A 20,731-nucleotide genomic window follows, 5' to 3' on the forward strand; every position below is an offset into this window, starting at 1 on the left:
TCTTATTTTCAGACAAAACTGTTAATAGGTCTCTCTCTCATAGAGGCATAGTAACAAGTCCCTGCTTAAACTGGCATTGATATTTTCACTTAGATTTCCACCTTAAAATAGATAGCACTACTTAGAGAAGTGTTGTGGCCAGGACTTACATGGGAAGCACCTGGACTTTGCATTCTGAAAAATAACTGAGTGGTCTTTGGGGTCAAGTTTTTGAACTCCCCTTCTCCTTGTTCCCTCAGACATGGAAATATACAGAAAGGCATGATAGAAAAAGTCGGAAGACAATAAAAGGGTGTCTAGACAGATGTGGTGTGGTCAGAGAGATGGGCTAGAAGATTGCTCTTTGCAGCGCTGTTCAGAATGGATGTGAACGGAGCACAGTTACAAAGGTCAAGGCCTGAGGAAAGACCACTGCAGTAGTTAAGATAAAATGGTGAAGGGAAACCATGGGAAAATTTTAGATATATAGCTATGTAATAGACTATATGTGTAGGACATTTCTGCAGAAAGGAGATATGAAATTTAGCCTGCGTATGAGGTTTTGGACAGAGGTCTGAGCTGAATATGCCTCAGATTAAGGTACAAAGGAAAAGACAAGAGATGCTACCAATCCAGAACGAATGTAGGTGCTCCATATTAGACAGTGTGATGTCTATTCATCAGTAATGGGGAAGTCCAGAATATGAGTTTGTACAAGAGAAAAGAGATGAGCAAGTGATATACCTAAAGATATGCAGGTGGGAAAGAGCAAACTGCCTGCTCTACAAGACACTCAGAAGAAGCTGAAGCTGCATAAGAAACAGGTCACAGAGTCACAGAAGCTGAAGGAGCACAGGATCACAAGAAGACGTTATCGTATTTAGTCATCTTGCAGTATTTTGCAATATCATCTCACTGCACCTGGTCATTTGCATCAATAGTAGGGAAAATTACCTTTATCACTGCTGTGTACTCCAGTTTAGCAGCCAGAGCAAGACACAGCTGTGCAGGCGGTAGGTTATTACTGCAGCACACGTAGCATGGGAGCTGGCAGCCGCGTAGCTAAGGCAGCGTATCTGGCCTCAGGAGCAAGGACTAAGATTAGGCTGCAAAAAAATGTTCAGACGCACACAAGTTATTTTTTTATAACATGCCCATATATGCGCAGAGAGCTGGATGGGTGTCTTACCTCCTACGTTGGAATTCTTTCTCACTGGGGAGTTAAGAGCCATGAGGAAAATCTACTCAAGCATTTTTTACTGTAAATGCAGTGTACCAGCAAAATATATTTGCAGCTTGGTTAAGTTTTTGCTGTTAGTTTTACCATGAATGCTTTTCAGTCCTAATAATGTTTTGCATTTAAGTCAGTTTTGCTGCTTTTTTAAAGGAAAGTCAGAGAAAACAGAGCTGTATGGCCTGCAGAAGGGTATCTAGATTTTGCCACCATAATAGCTAAGAAGGGAATTAACTTAAATTTTCTGTCAGGTTTTAGTTAATTAAAGAACTTTCAACCAGTCTTTCATTTGTCTTGTTTCAGGTATGAAATTATTTGTGAAAGCACAACTTTTTCCAGGGGAAAAAAAAGGAGCAATAGTCTGCAAGCATGACTTGAAGTAGTAGAAGAGAACTTTTTAAACTTCAAGTATGTGAAAAGATGCGATTTTATTTAATGCTGAAACGTATTAAGTAATACCTCTCTGCCTTCTTCATATCCCACTCAATGCAGTAAACTGTTCATGACTCTAAATTATGTAGCCTGAAGGACGGACAGAAGAAAAAAGCTCTAGATATCTACCTGTTTACCTTTCTCTCTGGGGATTCATTATCTTCTTCTTTAAGTCTTTCCCAGAACTGAAAAACAAACTGCTTACTCTTACTGTGACACTGATATTGGCCTCCATTTACGATTTCTTTTTTCATGTTTGCAGTCATTCCTCACCTCTTCCATTTCGCTGCATTTTGCTCCTCAACCTCCTTTTTCCTTTTTGATTGCTATTTTTGGTTGCAGCTGTTGTAATGCCAGCTGGAAGAAAGGAGGCTGGTGTTCTCTTTTGAAGACTGTGAAATTAGTAGCTATTATAAACTTTCTGCACTCAGAATTGCAGGTCCACAGGTTTTCTGTCTTAGTGTCGTCGTCAGCTCCACCGTTCCTGAGAAATGGAGCAGACAAGTAAGGTGATCATTTCAGAAGAAAAGGAGGGAAGTAGCTGGGGAAACACCATTAATTCAAAGAAAAGGGCCAACCCTATCAGATTAATCTCGTGCTCTATGAAGAGCAGTGCAGGGTAATTTACTCGGGATGCTGGCAAGGAGACAGGCATCTGTATTTTGGACTAATGAAGTCCTATTAAGATCTATGCGCTTGGAAGTGTTCCTGGAGCATTGTAGCTAATCGTGGATCATGGCAACCTCGTCATCATTCAGCAGAACGCGGCCGCCTGCCTCGCCGGCTCAGATGCAATAAGGCAGTTTTCCTAAGCAGATGTGTCTGAGACCTCAAGGGCATCAAAGCGTCTGAGATTCCTAACTACTCTGACAATCTGGCAGCAGATCTGTTTGGCACAGGGCACAGCAAAGGCAACAGCGAGCTTTGGAGTTGTTTCTCTCTTCCCAACACCATCTTGCTCAATGTCTTTCAGTAAAATGCAAAAAAACCTCCCAGGGTCAGGCTGAGAAAGGAATGTGATAAAGAGCTGGTTATGGCCTTCTGTACTGTTGTCACTTGGCACAGTGATATCTAGAGATAGTAAAACTATGGATAGATGAGTCTTGAGGACGTCTGGACTTAAATGTCCTGTGGGCAGTGGACTAAATAAATAGCCATTACCACTCTCTATAGGCTTGAGAGAACCCAGATATCTGGGTGTACCACCCAAGCCACCCCTGATGGGTTTGGGATTATGAATCACAAATGTTCTTTCAGCACTGACAGTGTGCTAACTTTTGTGAAAGGAACATGTATTTTCTTATCTAGTATCCACATACAGATGCTGATTTTATGGACTGTCTCCCAGAGTAAAGCAGCCTTTCTGAAGAAAGCTTCTTACCACTTCTTTACACAAATGACTGTCTTCAAGGGCAGCTTAAAGGCAGTCCTAAATGTCAAAACTCTACAATAGCAGACAAAAAAAGGTATTTTTAAGTTATTCTCACGGCTGTGGCATAAAATTATAGGGAATCTTTATGCCGGAGTTTATCTGCATCATTTACTGTTTTCTGTCAGCTTTGCTGATATTTTATTCTCCACTCTTTCAGTCAATATGAGTCACGAGGAGGAAAGGACATGTTTTGTACACAGAGACATTTACCTGAATCTGTGAACTTGTTCCATGTTGTGAAAGTATTTCCTTCTTTTCTTCCTTCACATCCTGAACTGAGCAAGTGTGCATTAATCTTATTTCATCTCATTTCGTTCTTAAGCTAGCAAGAAAAAAATTGAAACACTGTAATTACATATTTGAATTAAAATTCTTTTTTATATTGAAAATATGAACCATTATGGAAAATTAAACGAAAAAATTAAATCCAAATTCCATTTCTGTGGGCTCAGCACTTTGCAGTTCCTTCAGAAAAATGATATTTTCAAAGCTTTCAGTTCCCATTATCCATTTCATTTCACTGTGTCTAAAAGGGGAAGAGTTTTGTCTGCTCTTATGCTATTCAGCACTATTAGGAATGAAAAATCCTCTTCCTAATGAAGAATCATGTTCTGCTTTATCATGATTATTCTAGCTCTTTAATACAGCCCACATGGTGCAGTAGCGCTGTTGTAATTAAAGCACTGAAGCGAATGGTACTGGGGAAAAAGTACAGTGGGATTGTATCTTTTCCTTGCCACTAGCCTAGACCTTCATCGGTGGTGAGATAGCACAAGGGGAAGGGGAGGACCTGGAGGAGGCTAAAGAAAGAGCAGGAGCACGACCAGCTATTCCAGACAGACCATGAAGAAGATCATGAGCTGATGAGCTGATGCACACAATTTGAGAGATAAATACCTTCCTTTCCCAAACGCCGTGTGGTTTTCCACCCTAGAAAAAAATCTAAGTGCTTGATTTGTATGAATTTTGCTCACAGTGACAAATGCAAGAAGCTGTAGTTAATGTTCAAGAAACATAATGGAAAATCAAGAGAAATGGAAACATGCCAAGTGATCAGTTCCCTGACTTGTTTTCTCAGTCATTGTATTTAAATCCCACACAAACTCAAAGATCTTTTCACAGTGTGAAGAAAAATATTTGTTGGTCAACAGCTGACCCCTGCTGGTGTGCAAAATCAAAAAAATCTATGCCAACCAATTGATAAATCCAACTAAAAAAACCACCTCCTATTTTTTTATTTTTTCCAGCCTCCTTTGTGCACATTTGCCTGTGGTTTGTACTTCACTTTGATTAATCACAGCACTCCATCAAGACTGGGTCTCTTCAGTCTGTTTACCAAAGGATTATATGTTGCCTTCCTTTCTTACGCTTCTCGCCATAATCAACCACATGCTATTAATTTACCAGTAGCATCTTCTCATCTCTGTTCCATGTGTCCAAAAATTTCCCTCTGCTCATTTTCAAACAAGTTCCTGGCAACCTTCTTATCTCATTGTCTGTTTAATTGGAATAGGTGATCATAGCAACAGCTTCTGTTTTCAGTGCTTCTGCACCATTTGCAGTGTTACCAAATTCACACTTTTATCAGTAATACTGTCATTATTGGTATGTTTTTTTTCTGTTTTATTCTACTTATTTTACTTTGACCTAACTTGAAACTAAAGCTAACTTTTACAAGAGTTTACCAGAAATTCACATTATTTGGCCACCACATGCAATATCTTCCTTTATCTATGATCACTTCATCTTGTCAGGAACAGTCCATCTAGTTTTTAATTTGTATCATCATTATATGTTATGTTATATATGTTTTTAATTTGTATATCATTATATGTTATGTTATGTTATACTGTCTTCTCTTGGCAATTCGCTCAATAACCCCAGTCCTCTCACCAACAGGGATGGGAATATGGGAAATGGGGTTGGTTGAAGCATTCACACCTATAAACTGATAAAGCTACTTCCTAGTGCTAAATGAAGCTTCTTTATTTAACTTTACCATGTCAATCTAATGAGTTAGATCAGTTGTGCATCTGAAGTCACAACGCACATTACACTTTTTTCTCTACGCCATGTTGCACACGCTTTCATTTCTGGAAATTACGCATTCCACATTGTGAATTGTTTGTGTTGTTCTTTATGCATCGATATCCAGGAAAGGATTTTCTTCATATGTGTATTTAACTAGATTGTTAAAGATAGATACTTCTGACGTAAGCCTGCTGGAGATGTACAACAGTATACTGTCATCTCTTTTGGTAGAAGGTTCCACATTCAGCATCCAGCGACCGTTTTAGTTCTGCCTGCAGCTTTCGCAAGCTTCCCTCTACCGGTCAGTAGTTTGTGTGCCAGTTCAGCTGTCGTCCCTAACAGAGAGCAACATTTTTTTAAAAAAACACCCTTATTTGCCTCAAATAAGTGCTAAAATCTTGTCACTTTGGATTACATTTTATCTTGCCTTCCGGCTTCTTGTCAAGTTTAAAAGTATGCGTGCCTTATAGAAAACTTTGTGCAGCTTATAACGTGTACGAGAATTTTCATTTCTTCCTTTTCATTTCTTCTTTCCATTTCATTTAGGTGTTGCCATGTTAGTCTCCAGCAACATTTCTGCCTTAGGGACCTTCACTTTAATCACATTCTGGTTGTATTAACTCCGTGGCTTAAATAGAAGTGTTTCTTCAGTCCTCTCTTCTGTCACATAGAGCGACCTCAGTACATCCATTGCAAGCCATTACTTAAGCTGAGATATTATTTCTCTACGTTTATTTTCATGAAAAAACCTAACATCTGAGAATAGTATTATAGAGGTCACAGCCTCTCTGGAATAAAACTCCTTCCATGGATTTTAAATTAGATGCCTAAAGTGATAGCAAAAATGAAACAAGCAAATAAATAAAGTTATGTTTGCATTTCTAGTGGGTGTTTAGGACTTGTCATTCTGTGGAAAAGTTTTCTGTACTTGGGTACATAAAGACACAGAGCAAAGGGAACTGGTTTGGGGTTTTTTTGGTTGGTTGGTTGGTTGGTTGGTTGGTTGATCAGGTTTGTTTGGTTTTTTCGCATTGAATCTTATTGCAAATATGAATATTGCAGTCATGAGACCTTGTGGAATCTATTTTGGTAAACAGCTTGTCTTTAATTTGATGTCATTATGGCCTGATGACCTCCATAGCCTTAGTGAGGCCTGCAGGTAGGACTTAACTGGGTTGCAAGGGCCTGTATAAGGGATAACATGCAGACAGAACTTCAATTTCATGTACAGAGGGCTATATATGTATGTCTTCTGAGAGACGACGTTCAGGATGAAATGTTGTAATGCTGAAGTGATACTTTTATTTAGAAAGAGCAGCACTGAAGGATTTAAAGCTGGAAACATATGAACATTTGCTATCATCATCATCATGTCCTTCTCTTTTCTCTTTTTTAATTAAATAACTTATTTAAAAGAGTAATTAGCAGTAGCATATACAACATAGACATCCAGTATCTGTGCATTTTGCTTAATAATTAAGCTTCAGCTGTGGGTGTTCTGCCTTGCTGAATGTCTAGAATTCCTCACTTATATGTCATTTTTATGTTTATTTTTCAATGTTAAGAAAAAGTACACTACAAAAAAGGCAAAAGTTTATCATGTAGTTAAGGCACTAGACAAGAATTCAGACATTTTACACTGAATCCTATTGGTGATGCAGGTTTTCTCTGTGACCTTGAGCAAATCACTTAATCTCTCTGTACCCTTGCTCCTCATTTATTTTTTAAAGGATGATAATGCTTCTTCTGTCTCTGTATTTACATTGCAAACTCCTTTTACTCTGTGTTTTGTAAGATTCTTGTTGCAATAAGGAACTTATCAAAGAATTCTTATTTTAGAGTTACTTTTATCTATGTAAAAAGCAATATATTCTTTACGATAGGTTATCCTGTATGAGAGGTTATCCTGAACTACGACCTGGCTGTATAAAGAGTTACTATTATTATTAGGACACCAGAAGTGTGTTAGAGACTCAGTCTAACACAGAGATCAGAGATTCAATATTGCATGGCCCTTATCAAGAGATGATGGGCTGGTCTTACACAGGCTTTCTACATAGCAATAAAATAAATGTGCTTGGGGATGACTATTCTACCACTCTTGAAGACAACCAGTATGGAGTGACCTGCATCCACACCATGAAACTCAGCCAGCGCTAAGGCCGGCAGGCTGCATGCATGCTGTCTTTTGGGAATGGTCCCTGGCTTGCAGTAGCCCCCAAACTGTATCCTGGAGTCTCGTGAGAGCTTTCTGGGCCAAAAATTTAACAGTAGGTGCAGGACAAAGAAATATTTGCAGGCTCTATTTAACAGTGTCCAGTCAAACATTGCACTGCTATTACCCATTCTGTTTCTGTATATAGTTATATGCTTAAAATAATCTATCATAGTCTTGCTTGATGCAAGTTCTAGAGCTGGAAAAGAACAAAGTGAGCTGCAAAAGGAGCTTTACTGGTAGTAAAACATAAGAAACTTGACGTCAAAAATTGTTCTAAGTAAGTCCAGTTGAAATAGGAAAAAAAGCAGTTTGGGTTGAAACTATTCCCAAATACATTAAGCAATCCCTGGTCGAGGGAGTGAGAATATGGATGAGTAGTTCAGCTGAGTCCAGTTTATATTTGTGGGTTTTTACATCAGGAGGATCAATTTGGTGATTAAAGCATTCATTTGCTAGGTAGACAATATGTCTTTACATCCCCTGAGCCAGTGAGAGGATTTGAACTTTAGTCTCCTGCGTATATATAAGAAAGCCTAGGATTGGTACAGAGTGAAAAACTATGTCATCTTTGTCTGTGCTCTGAAAGGAGGGACTGAGCTTTCTCCTCAGTTCTTGTAAGAAGGCATTAGGTCTGCAGTCTTGAACAGAAACCTAATGTCCAGGGAAGAGTCAGGCTAAAGACAAATAGTTTTACTCAGCATTTCCTTCTACCATACCTAGGGACCTCCTGGTAATTCTGGTTCAATCTTCTTGGCACGAGGTCACATTGTTTGACTCGAGCTTGCCTCTTTACTTAAAGTATTTGAAGCAAAGCTCATTTGTGGGCTTTAGATGGTGCCTGGTGCACATCAGGGAAGGAAATTTAAGTCTATGCTTCGATGTTGCTGAAATCTGGGGATATGGGCATGCTCAGTTCAAGGACTCCAGTTTGTGTCCCATAAGGTCTTGAGACGACAGCCAAGGCTGGTGTCAAGCAGATGAGGTGGTTAAGGGTTTTTCTGTAGAGCCCAAGCTAATGCCTACCCAGGGAGAGCTGACAGGATGAGCTCGTGTCGAAAAATTGTCATTGTGCCCATCCCAGCTATGTTTCTCAGGTCTGTCATTAGGAGCTAGCTGTCACAGATCAGGAAGTACAGTGGTTTAGATTTCTCTCCAGATTACACTCTAATAATAGGAGAGAGACAGTAAATGTGCCCCCATACACTGTGTGCAGAGGATCTGCAAGCCTAACGCCTGGTTACTGATGCCTCACTTGGCAGCAAAACATTTAAATCTCTGTTGAAATCTAGCCCAGGCTGCTTTTGAAGGGCTTAAAGTCTAAACATATTTACCTAACAAGAGATCCTATTACAATACAAGCCTCTACACAGTCAAGACCCACAGTATGGCTATCAAACAGCTCTAGTAAATGGTGGATGAAACTGAACTATTGACTTCCAGGATTATCACCCTGGCCCGAATACATTGCCTGGTGTTACCATGTGGGACAGAAAAACAGTAGCAAACAAAAAAGTTTTAACTACTTATTTTGCAGTTTGAAAAGATTTTGCAAGTGTGGCTTGATTACTTGCAACAACCGATTAAACATTACCTTGCACATAGCTTTCTGATGAGTGTTTTATGTGCTCTTGTCTCTGCAGACTGAAGAAGTCCTGAAGATTGATGGAGGGCCATGCTATTCAAACAGCAGGCGTTGCTGAGACAGAAGCTCTTTGTACTAGGCAGCCTTGCTATTGGAAGTCTCCTATATCTAGTTGCCAGAGTTGGGAGCTTGGATAGGTAAGTCATTAAGTAACTGCTCTCTTCATTAAAAATGGGCTCACATTGTCTCGGGTTTTGCTTAAAGGGTCTGATTTCTTTCTTGGGTTTTTTTTTCCCTTTTTTTTTTAGTGTCTAATCATGTATAGGAAGACAAAAAGACTGTTTATTCTAGTACTGGTTTTCATTGTCCTTTTCTCCCCTTTGGAGAAGAGAGTAGGAAAACAGAGTCGCGGGTCATCCCCGTCAAAGTCTTTCTGCCTGTCCATTTGTATTCTAAGCACATTGGCACTTGTTTTCAGAGAAGAAATAAACCAGCGCCCAGTAAAAATGTCATTACAGTAGCTCATTTTTGTCTGTGTGCATCTGTGTGGTGACCTCTAGTTTCAGCAAAACAGTTATGATGTATTTATATATCATCTTTCTAAATTTATGAGCAAGCAATTAATGTGCTACAGTGATAGTTAAAATTAAGTATGAGCCTGCAGAGTAGCTCGTCAAGTTTTGAATACCATTTCACTTGAAAGACTGCTTCAGGGTTTGAGAATTTTAACTATGCTAATTAGCCAGTATTTTCTGGAGTTGAATGTGCTAAATAAGTGGGTTTTCTCTGCAAGTGATTTCCCGAAGAACAGTAGCAAATCCAGCAGAGGAAATCAGAGTATTTGGCACTTTTGACCAGGCTGAGTTTTGACTGATTTTTGACAGTGCAACACTAGCGCTACCTGCACTGACACTGCTGTTTCTGTCATCTTCAAAACGGCCTAGGATTGCCCTAGTAGGGGCTACACAAAGAGAGGGTTAAGAAAAAAAGCTGTTTCGAAAGAATGAGTGAAGCAAGACTTTGAGATTTCCAGAAGCTGGTAGACAGCTTGCCAGTGCTCTTTTAAATGACAGAAAATATTAGTTGAGTTCAAAACTGTGACACAATGCTGTGTGAATACGCAGTGCATGGAAAGTAAATTGAAAACAGAGATACCTAGTGTCCATTGCTAGGTAATGTTGAGCTCCATCTGAGGTCACGTGGTGCCTTCTTCACCTAAATCCACTCCAGAAGAAGAGGGGGATCATGTACTCAATTAGGACCAAGTGCGTTGCAAATTAAGCCCCAGAATTTATATCTTCTTTCCCATGGTGGTCAAAGCATCTCTGATGCTTCAGATGAAAACTTCACTAAGACTACGGTGATTCTGTAAATGGAGGCAAAATTCCTTACTGGTCTCTGCAACAGTATATTTTATGCTCAGAGGCATGAAATCTAATTAACCTTATGCTATTATCTATGCTTGCACATCTACAGAATTTACTGATGGCTATAAAATAACCTGGCCACAGTATTTGACTCACTGACCTCCTGCGGCAGTGAATTCCACCAGTTTCATATATAACGTTGCCAGTGGCAGTAAAATTCAGTTTCATTCTCTTGCGTTACCCAGTGTGAAAAATATCACAATGTTAAAAAGCAGCCCTTTATTTGGAATTGTTATGAAAAAGAGAGAGAAAGAAGCACTAGAAAGCATGAGACAGATGAATTCTGCCTTAGCAGTACAGCACAATCCAAACTTGTTGAATTTGTCAGTAAAAGGACACTGAGTGGCTTCAATAGACTTGGAATAACTAATTGTTCAGGAAGAAATCCAGATTCATTTATGCTTAATTTATGCTGATCCAATTTGAATAGGAGAGCTGGGGACGGCCCACATTTAATAGCATCAGATTAGGCTCTTCAACGGGAATGTTTTGAGTTTTCTTAGGCCCGAAGGGAAATCACCGCTAGTTTATCTGATTCATTGAGTCATAAAGTCAGATGAGCTGAGCACTTCCTTCCAGGGGAGGCCAACATCCTTCAGATCCTGAGCGCATGGACCTGCTTCGCATGTGGAAGCTCGAACAGATTCTGTGCCTGGAGATTTTGAGAGGATCTGGAGTTGCCTGAGTGTCTCGTTGGCAGCATGGGGAGCCTCTGCCCCTGATTTCAATGCTCTGAAACTCTCCTGCTGGAACCAGGTTCAGTGGGAGGATACTTAAGTGATGATAAGAAAAATCATTGATGTAACGATGCGATAAATGCCCATAATGTTTTGCCACCTTGACACCTACCTTAGAAGCCAATTCGCAAGTATTCTGGATCAGGAGAGAGAGCACTGCTATTTGTCCTTAGGATTGCCCAGACATACTTTAGCTGATTTGAAATTAGTCAAAAATATAGTTCCCTGAGACAAAACGCTCTATGGTGGTTTTCACAAGAAGAGTATTTGTGGAGTTTTACTGTAGCGGTTTGAGAAATTGCCTGTTTTGGGAGAGCAACTTCAGTGATATAATAAATGCCATATACTCTTTCTTTACAAAGGACTGCTATTTTAATGGACAACATGACTCAGCAAATCAAAAATATTAACATGTTGTGATATAACAGTAAATAGTTACATCTGGGGATTCAACCACCAAGATCCGATGGCCTGCTTAACGCCACCACTGCCAAGACCTTTTAAAGGATATTTTTTATTGTTTAGAGAGAGGAGAAGAAAGGGGACAGAGTAAAAAAACTGAAATGAAGTGTTGAGGAAGGACTTTTACCAACACCCAATCTTCTCCCTTAGGCTTGAGGATATCTTGAGTATTTATTTACTTTTAAAGGAAACCACCCTGTTTGACAAGCTGTTGTGTTACACTGAAGGCAGTGCTAACTGTCTTTTTGAGCAAAAGAGATAAAATTAGTCGCGATGGGTCTGGAACTGCTGTTGTGGCATCCTTTTTGCTTGAAAACAAATAACAAATACACAGAAGGAGAGGGAAGAGAAGAAGAGAGATATCAATTGCGGCTTCTGTTTCTTACGCTTTTAACTGCCGCCTCGCTGCTGCAGAGAGACTGTCTTACCAGGCACACCACAGGCTGACCAAGTCGTACCGCTGTCGAGTCAAGACACTGCTTTCCGCTTGTTTTGTTGGGGTTTTTTATTGGCAGGTTGCATCAATGTTGCAATGCTTCAGTCTCTGCGACCGAGTCAGGCTCTTACGCAGTATATGGCAGACAGCAATAGAAAAGAAGAGGCTGGAAACTTGAGAGAAGAAATAACAACAGGAACTCACTTTTCATCACACTTTCTAATTAGCCTGCAGGATTTCGCTAGAGCTCGTGTGAACCCAGCAATGTCATCTGGGTTGTTTCTTCAGCTCTGCCTGGACAGGCTATATCTCTCAGCATCTGGATAATCAAGGAAACAGCTAGCAGGTCAGCCAGGGGGATCAAACTTACTTTGTCCCAACCATCCATTGTCCTAGCATTGGTGTCAAATTAGAGACCCCAACAAGCAGTGATGGATGGAAAAGCCATAAAGAAATAATTAATTCTGTCCTGAAAGCAGGTTTTGAATAATATACAGTAAATGAGTGAGGGGCCACATGCTGAGAAACCAGCATAAATACTGAATACCTAAGCAGCTATTAATGAGCATTGCCCATCTGGTATAGTGGCTGAGGCAGGGGTCCTGTGAAAAATAATAGCATGTGGCCATGTAATTTAAAAAAACGTATCATAATATATATGCACAGCAAGCTCATATTAAAATTGCCTAGGCAACCTTTGTTCCTTACATATCCTTAATTTTGGAGAGCATGCCTCCGCAAAATTTTTAATAATATTTTTTTCTGTAGGACTTTGGAAGCTCTCTCTCCACACCAATTTCATTTTCAGTGCAATATTGGCCTGCATAATGACCAAAGCGCTGATTTAGAAGTGGAGGTGAGAGCTTACTCAAGGTTCTGTAGTAGCGAAATTTTAACATTTTTCTTACTGAATCATTTCTTGCATTCAGTGACATCAAATACCAGAAGGAAGCATTAGAAAAGTGGAAAATAGGTGAAATAATTGCTGGTGAATAGAAAATAATAGTACAAAAATGCAGGGAGGAAAGAAGAAACAGTAAGGCGCAAAATGAGGTTCAGTGGGAGGACACATAAGTGATGATAAGAAAATCATTGATGTAACAATGCGATAAATGCATTTTTAAAAACTTTTCTTGCCGTTCTTTCTATAATAATCACGCCTGATTCAGAACCTTGGTCTTTCTGATTCTGTTCCAGGGAAAACACCAGACAACTTCTAAAGAGGAGGGAAAAAACTGAAAGGTGATGCCTAGAAAGCTGTTTTTCACCCCTTTTGCCCCTCTTCACTAAAAAGGCCAATTCTGGATCAGCAGCTAATAAAGTCAACACAATGAGAAGCACAGGAAATAATTCAGGCTAGAACAGGAAAAGTGTTGGAAAGAGATGACTTAAATGAACTGTATTTTCAGATCAAAATGACCAAATAAAATTCATCTTAGAATGTTTTAGAAACTGCCAAAGCAATCACAAAGTAATCAGCAAAGTGGTAGGTGAGGCAAGGTTCAAGAAGCCCCAAGAACAGTAATCGTAGTGCCTATGCTTGAAAAGAGCAGAAGAGTGGAGTCGGGAGTTACTCAGCAAAATCATAGCAAAATACTAGAATAAATAATCAAACTATTTGCAAACAATTTAATCACTGGCAGAATGAGATACAAGTTGAAAGATGCGTGCATCACACCACATTGTGAAAGGTTTCCATGAGCAGGACTGCCTTATACAAAAAACCTGCCTTAAGAGATACCTTTTTTTTTTACCAATACCTCTTATTTTGCTTGCAGACTGCAGCCCCTCTGCCCCATCGATGGTCGATTTGGACCCCGCGGCCAGGACGAAATCCAGCTGCGAGCTCTGCAGTTCAAGCGAGGGTTGCTCCACGAGTTCCGAAAGGGCAATGCCACCAAGGAGCAAATACGACTGCACAACCTGGTTCAGCAGCTTCCCAAGGCCATTATCATTGGGGTGCGGAAAGGAGGCACCCGAGCACTGCTGGAGATGCTGAACCTTCACCCCGCAGTGGTCAAAGCTTCTCAAGAGATTCACTTCTTTGACAATGATGAGAACTATGCCAAGGGGATTGAGTGGTACCGGAAAAAAATGCCTTTTTCTTACCCTCATCAAATAACAATAGAGAAAAGCCCTGCGTATTTTATCACCGAGGAAGTACCTGAAAGGATTTACAAAATGAACTCATCTATCAAATTATTGATCATTGTCAGGGAACCTACCACAAGAGCTATTTCTGATTACACTCAGGTGCTGGAAGGTAAGGAAAGAAAGAACAAAACTTATTACAAATTTGAGAAGCTGGCTATTGATCCTAATACCTGCGAAGTGAACACTAAGTATAAGGCGGTGAGAACCAGCATCTACACAAAACATCTGGAGAGATGGTTAAAATACTTCCCAGTCGAGCAGTTTCATATCGTGGACGGAGACCGGCTCATCACAGAACCACTGCCAGAACTGCAGCTGGTCGAGAAGTTCCTAAATCTTCCTCCGAGGATAAGTCAGTACAATTTATACTTCAATGCCACCAGAGGGTTTTACTGCTTGCGATTTAACATTGTCTTTAACAAGTGCCTGGCGGGTAGCAAGGGACGCATCCATCCAGAGGTGGATACCTCTGTCATTACCAAATTGCGCAAGTTCTTTCATCCTTTTAATCAAAAATTTTACCAGATCACTGGGAGGACATTTAACTGGCCCTAAATTAAACTTCATACAACACTTTCTGTTGCACCTGAGACATGCAATAAATGTCTCTGCTAAAATATGCACTTTTCATAGACACGGCTATCAAAGTAACTTTTTTCATGCATACGTGTACATATGCAGTGTGTGACCAAATATACGGTGGGATCAATTTTTTCTACAGAGTAGTAACTAACATAAATTTACTGTCAGCATAGTTGCATCTTTTAAGATATAATAATAAAGGGAAAGGAGGTATTTAGGGACATAAAGTCAGACACCGTTAAAAGGGTCAGTGTTCCTCTCGCTTAGTGAAGTGTTTATGTGACATACTTATCGATCTAAGCAAAACGTCAGTTTATGCCATAAAAATTCATGTCAAAAGTCTGTGAAGCTGTGAGAAAGCATAACCTTCAGGCTATATTTGGTATGTATATTGCTAAAGGAATACTGACACTTTAAACACAGCGCTGAATTTTTACAATGAGAGTGGATAGTACTATTTTCTTATTATTTGAAATGAATATCTTATCTCATACAAACTACATCGTTACAGAGTTCCTGTGGTGAGTTTGCACTATTGTTTTATTGTATGGACCATAGTGTCACTTGTAGCATGTCAATCATGTGTCAAAAAAAGGTCAAATAATTTTTTCTTCTATGCTTGTGTGTCGACAAAGCTAAACATCGTGTACATAGTGTATAATGTTTGTAAATACTGGTTTCACACTAAGTAATTCTATTTTGTAAACTGAATATGGCTATTTAATTTATTGTGAAAATTAAATTTATTGTGGTATTTAAAAACGGAATGGATTAAAATTACCTATATGTGCAACAACTTTTCACCTTTGCTTGATGTACATCAGTGTGGCCCCTTAGCCCAGGCAAATCATGTGCAAACGTGTGAGAGAGAGCTGCACGTGTAAACTTGGTTTCTAGACAGTTGAGAGAACTGATACGTGTGGTGAAGCCGAGTTTATTAAAAAACTCATCCATCTGGGAATCTGGTGCAATACACACCTCAAAGAACATTATTGCTGTTCTATTGAAGCACTTTGCTAGAATTAATTCAGTTGCAGTAGCCCGTGAGGCTAAAGAATGACTGTAAAAGATTACTGTAACCAGGTATATCAGAAAAGCAGAGCCGCTATTAAAACCAAAACGACAGAGAGACAAACAAGATTAGAAGAATAGTTATAGAGATTTCATCACCAAAAGCTGGTGGTGTTTCAGAAGTCAAGGAAAACAGTTGTGATACCTCTGCTTTTATCTGGTAACATATGCACCTGCTCCAACCAACCAACCACAGTGTTGTTATTCCTGGTATAAACATATAGCTCATTTTTCCATTCAGTAAGTGACAAGAAATTCGTTCAGGAAATGAGTATTTTCATGCTTTATATATTGTATGGCTCTTAAAGATTCATAAGAAGAAGAATAAAAGCAATTGAAAAATGTCTTTTAGAATAAGAAAGAAAGAAAGAAAGAAAGAAAGAAAGAAAGAAAGAAAGAGAGAAAGAGAGAAAGAGAGAAAGAAAGAAAGAAAAGACCCAACCACTTTAAAACCAACATCTAAAGATTGATGGGGACACAGATTTTGGAAGGTACCAGAACATCTGAATATTCTAAGCTATGGTAGCAGAGTAGCTGGTAGTTCAGATTATAATAAGATCAAGTTTTCCCTGTGGGCTGTTTATCTTGCTCAGTGATTTGGAAGCATCAGTTTTCTAAATAAGTGATTTTTAAATCTCTTGTGAGAGATTGCTACTTGTCTTGCTGTATCTTTAATCATATGTGCTAGCACTGTGAGCAATGTGCCCTTTCTTCGTGCTGCTTCGGAGCCTTGCCAACACAACACGGTAGAGCATATGTGAAATTTTCCGCAGTAGCTACAATACTACTCACTGTTTTCCTGTGTGAGAACCATTTATCCTGCCCACACCCAGCCATAAAGGCCGAGACATTTAACTAACCTAATAGTGTTCAAAGAGGAGATTTTATCCAATTTAACATTTGCACGGTCTTCAGGTGAGCAGATTCCAGCTGGCTTTGGGTGATACCCACTGGCTTCATATAGTCCCGCCTACAAACTATGACTGAAGGCTGAGGTGTATTTTCAACGAAAGGGACAAATTAGGCCAAAGTTACCTCCAAGCATGAAATATGCATTCGAAATTAAAATCTCTCTGCATTGATCAGAAAAATCACAGAGACTGTGATCTAGCAGGCACACCTATGCATATTCCTGTTAAAGTCAGCTGGCTTAACTCCAGCTGATCATTTGCAATTTTGGAGATACACGGATAAATTTAGGCGATAGATCTTAGACAAATCTGGTTCAAAAATGCACAGAGGAATCGTCAGGAATAGCAGGGGAGGAAAGAGAGTTCAGAGGCATTGCAAGGTATGAAGAAGCCTAAAAGAGCAAGAGACTGATTCACTTTCACTGAGCCTTCAGTGCAACATCCTTGAGTCTTTTTGATGCTACACAGTGAAGAGAAAATTTCAAAACTGGTTCTTAATACATGGATCCAACACAGCACCCAAAGCACACTCCTAATGGGGTTAATGGGGATTTTGCTGCAGTATTCATAACCGGTTTGAGGAGTTCTGACCTTATGGTATTTACCTCTTCAGGAGCAATTTGTGAATAATTCATTTCAGCCTCTCTGCTTTGCTTTCCCAAATCCTAAGTGAATCATTTCTATTCAAATTGATCACGAGTGTTCAGACTGGGAAGAGAGCTCATAGCTTGAGTTTATGATTGCAGAGTGATGCACAGCTATATGAAGTTGCAGCTGTTAACTTATGGCATTCAAGTTCTCTAAAGACATTGTGTCTTTCATATTTTCTGTACCGTAAAATTGCAGGCATCACAGCTCTGATAAATGTTTAGATTAAAACTGCTAATATTTCTGTTCATTTTTATCAGATTGTCCCAGCTGCTATTTAAACTACATAGAACAACAATTTGCAGCATAAAAGAATATCAGAGTTGAATTCGAAATTGTATTTTCAGATATCAGTATACAGATAGATAAAGGACTGACATTTGGAGATCACTGGTTCATTTACCATTAACGCACTGTATTTATTAATGAAAGGAGAATAAGCATGGTGAAAATGTATTTGCCCTATTTTAATGGATTATTTTTTTTTGCCATAATGTCTAAGAATACAAGAGAGACAACTTTTTTAGCCACATATTTCAGTATGCTAGTCCAAGATATTTAAGAGGCAATGGCCACAAATGGAAACACAGGAGGCACTGTCGGAACATCAGGAAAAGCTTTTTTACTGTGAGGCTGACTAAGCTCCAGCACGGTTTGCCCAGAGAGGTCAAGGAGTTTCCATCATTGGAGATATTCAAAAGCCATCTGGACATGGTCCTGGGCAACTGGCTCTAGGCATCCCTGCTTGATCAGGGGGTTGGACCCCCCTTCCAACCTCAGTCATTCTGTGAAGATGTCTCTCTATCATTAAGGTCCTTCTTAAGTATTACTCATCAGTTCAGTGTTACGCAGATGTCAGTGAAGGTCCAAGCCCAGTGTCACAAGCCAGTCCAATCACTGCTCAAACCCGAGCTGTAGAAGCACTACTGTGCACATGTTTATTCCCTGCCTAGCTGACCTAACACATATTGGGAGCCTGTGTAACTTATTGGAACCCTCTTAACTGGAGAAGATAAGGAAGTAACTTAGAGAAATCTTTCTTTTTCACATCCTGGATGACCTCAGCAGTGATGTTGAGTGACAAAGGATATCGTAATAGAAGGTCCATAGCAGGTAAATTTCCAGAAAGGAGAATTTCGTGAAGCCTTCTTTCAAGAAGCTCACAGTGAGCAATGTCTCTTGCATGGCATTCTTTACAGCAAGACACTGAGGTATACCCATAAACTTGGGACAACAGAGTAATCAAAAATTGTTTCAAAGATGCATATTCATTACATTCTCTGCAGTTCCAAATTATATGAGCAGCTACTTATACTGGATACATGCCTTAGGGATATATCCAGAACATGTGGGCTGCTGAGTGAATACAAAAGATCCATGTCTGAATACACGTGGTAAAGATTTAACTTATACTGCTCCTCTGTTTTGACTTCAGTTATATGTAAGACTAAAGCGTAGATCATAATTTGAAGAAAACAGAACCAAAAGTTCAACCAATCCACAAATTCATGACGATAAAGTTTTGGAGAAACTTCCTTTCCCTGTCCTCCAATATAAGCTCCTAGATACTAATGAGACTTGTTGAAATCATGATTTAGCTATCTAGATTTATTTCACTCTAAACAATCAAATGTTATCAATAGTGAGAGAATAAATCTCCTGTAAAATTACTGGGAGCTGGTTTGTGTGAATCTTTCAAATGACGCTTTTCTAACAGGTGAGACTTTACTCCTTAAATGCTCATGCACCTGTCCAAAGGGCTAAGCTCAGAAATTTCATGAGTTTTAGGCTTTTCTGAATGCCACAATTCTGTTTCCAGGCATTTTCAGCTTGATGGAATAAATTTATTGTTAAGATGCGGTACCTAAATCTCATGCTAAAGTTATTGCATCCAGTTATTTTGCAGACATGATTTCACACATGCAACTGATTTATCTCCTGTGAGGTAGGGTTGAGTGCTCTAGCAAAAAGCGTTTGCTTGCAGTTTAACCGATATACCTTACCGAAGTTTCATCAGTGCTACAGTCTGTTCCAGCGATAGCATATCACTGAAATGAATTATCTGCATCTTTGGAGAAGGCCAAAGATATAGCCATCACTGGAAGGGATTTTTAATACCCACTTGAAAAAGTTCAAGTCCCAGCTTCTCCTAAGGCTGCTCATGTTGGAGCAAGGATCACGCAGAAGCACAATTTCTTAATGACAATCTAACAAATCACTGCTGCTGGTTTTGGTACAATGACTGAGAGGCCTGCAGTAACCGGGAAGTTCACAAATGCCCCTTCTTGATGAAGAAGAGGTCAGGAGCTGAATGCATCTCTGCTTCCATTTAACATGGGAGGATAAAATGCTATTTCTTTTCTGTGTAAAAAAAGAAATCAGCTTTGTAGAAGGACTCTACAATCCTATGTCAGTCAGCCCAGCTGAACTCAAGTCAACCCAGCTGATGACTGCCAAGGTCCCAATCTCCCTGCCCGCATAATGTGCTCTTTCCCTCTCTTTTGCACTGACTATCATGCTCCTTCCACATGGAGCAGCTTCATTTCACAATGCAAGCAGAAGACTAACCTGACCTAAAAAGGTAAGGTCACTAAAACTGTACTGGGTCAAAGCAAACGTCTTTCCAAACCAGGATCTGCCCCTGGAAGTGGCCAACAGCTAATGGCTGAGGAAGGACATAAAGACAGAGAAAGCATGAAGAAATTTCCAGGTTCCGATGGTTTGCAGTCATTGGAGGACTCGAGTGGGACAGTGCCATCTTCAGATGTAGCAGCCCTGAGTGCCTTCTTCTTCTGTGTACTTATCCAGAAACCCCTTGAACGCACTGACCAGCTGTTCCAGAACTGCACTCCTGTGTTACCAATTTGTAAGAATAGACGTATAAAATGAATCAGAGAAATTTGGGTAGTGTCTTTAAAATCTGATAATTAATATGCTGGTATGGTAATAGAAGTTTTGTTTTTCCTTCCCAACTCACTTCGAAAACACTATGGCTTGTTTTATTAGTTTCTGAAAAAAAAAAAAATGTGCCACACTACCTTAAACTTATTGGAGATCCCTGAGCAGACTTGGTCCTCAGATTTGTAAGATACTGCAGAAACAGACTAAATTATGGTAAATTTTACTTTTCAAAGAGCTTGTTTGCAGAGAAAAGGACTTCAGATAAATACTTTAAAGAGATTTTTAACAGTAATCCCAAACACTTTTTGTTATTGTACCTGTCAGCTGCAAGGAGAACGACTGGCTACTGGATCACAGTCCTCTTAGTCTTCTACTTCAATGTCCGTCTTTATAGCCTATCATGTAAGATTTACCTCACAGAGGAGAAAAAAAAAAGATTATTTGAAAAGGGCGACATGGACGTAGTGACTCTCAGATTGACATATAAGGACTTA

At 39.5% G+C, this 20,731-nt stretch overlaps 1 protein-coding gene across 4 annotated transcripts in view; it reads left to right on the forward strand.

Annotated features, from left to right (window-relative positions):
* Positions 1-15,417, forward strand: part of HS3ST5 (heparan sulfate-glucosamine 3-sulfotransferase 5) — a 195,501-nt gene extending 180,084 nt beyond the window's left edge. For all 4 annotated transcript variants that reach the window (XM_054196733.1, XM_054196734.1, XM_054196732.1 and 1 more), the window contains 2 exons: positions 8,967-9,105; positions 13,749-15,417. In XM_054196733.1, the coding sequence (XP_054052708.1) occupies positions 8,999-9,105; positions 13,749-14,679 (1,038 nt within the window). In that variant the 5' untranslated portion in view covers positions 8,967-8,998 and the 3' untranslated portion in view covers positions 14,680-15,417. The remainder of the gene's footprint in view (positions 1-8,966; positions 9,106-13,748) is intronic.
* Positions 15,418-20,731: the final 5,314 nt, after the last annotated feature.

The sequence above is a fragment of the Rissa tridactyla genome, chromosome 3 (genome assembly GCF_028500815.1).
Source record: "Rissa tridactyla isolate bRisTri1 chromosome 3, bRisTri1.patW.cur.20221130, whole genome shotgun sequence".
NCBI classification, from domain to species: Eukaryota; Metazoa; Chordata; class Aves; order Charadriiformes; family Laridae; genus Rissa; species Rissa tridactyla.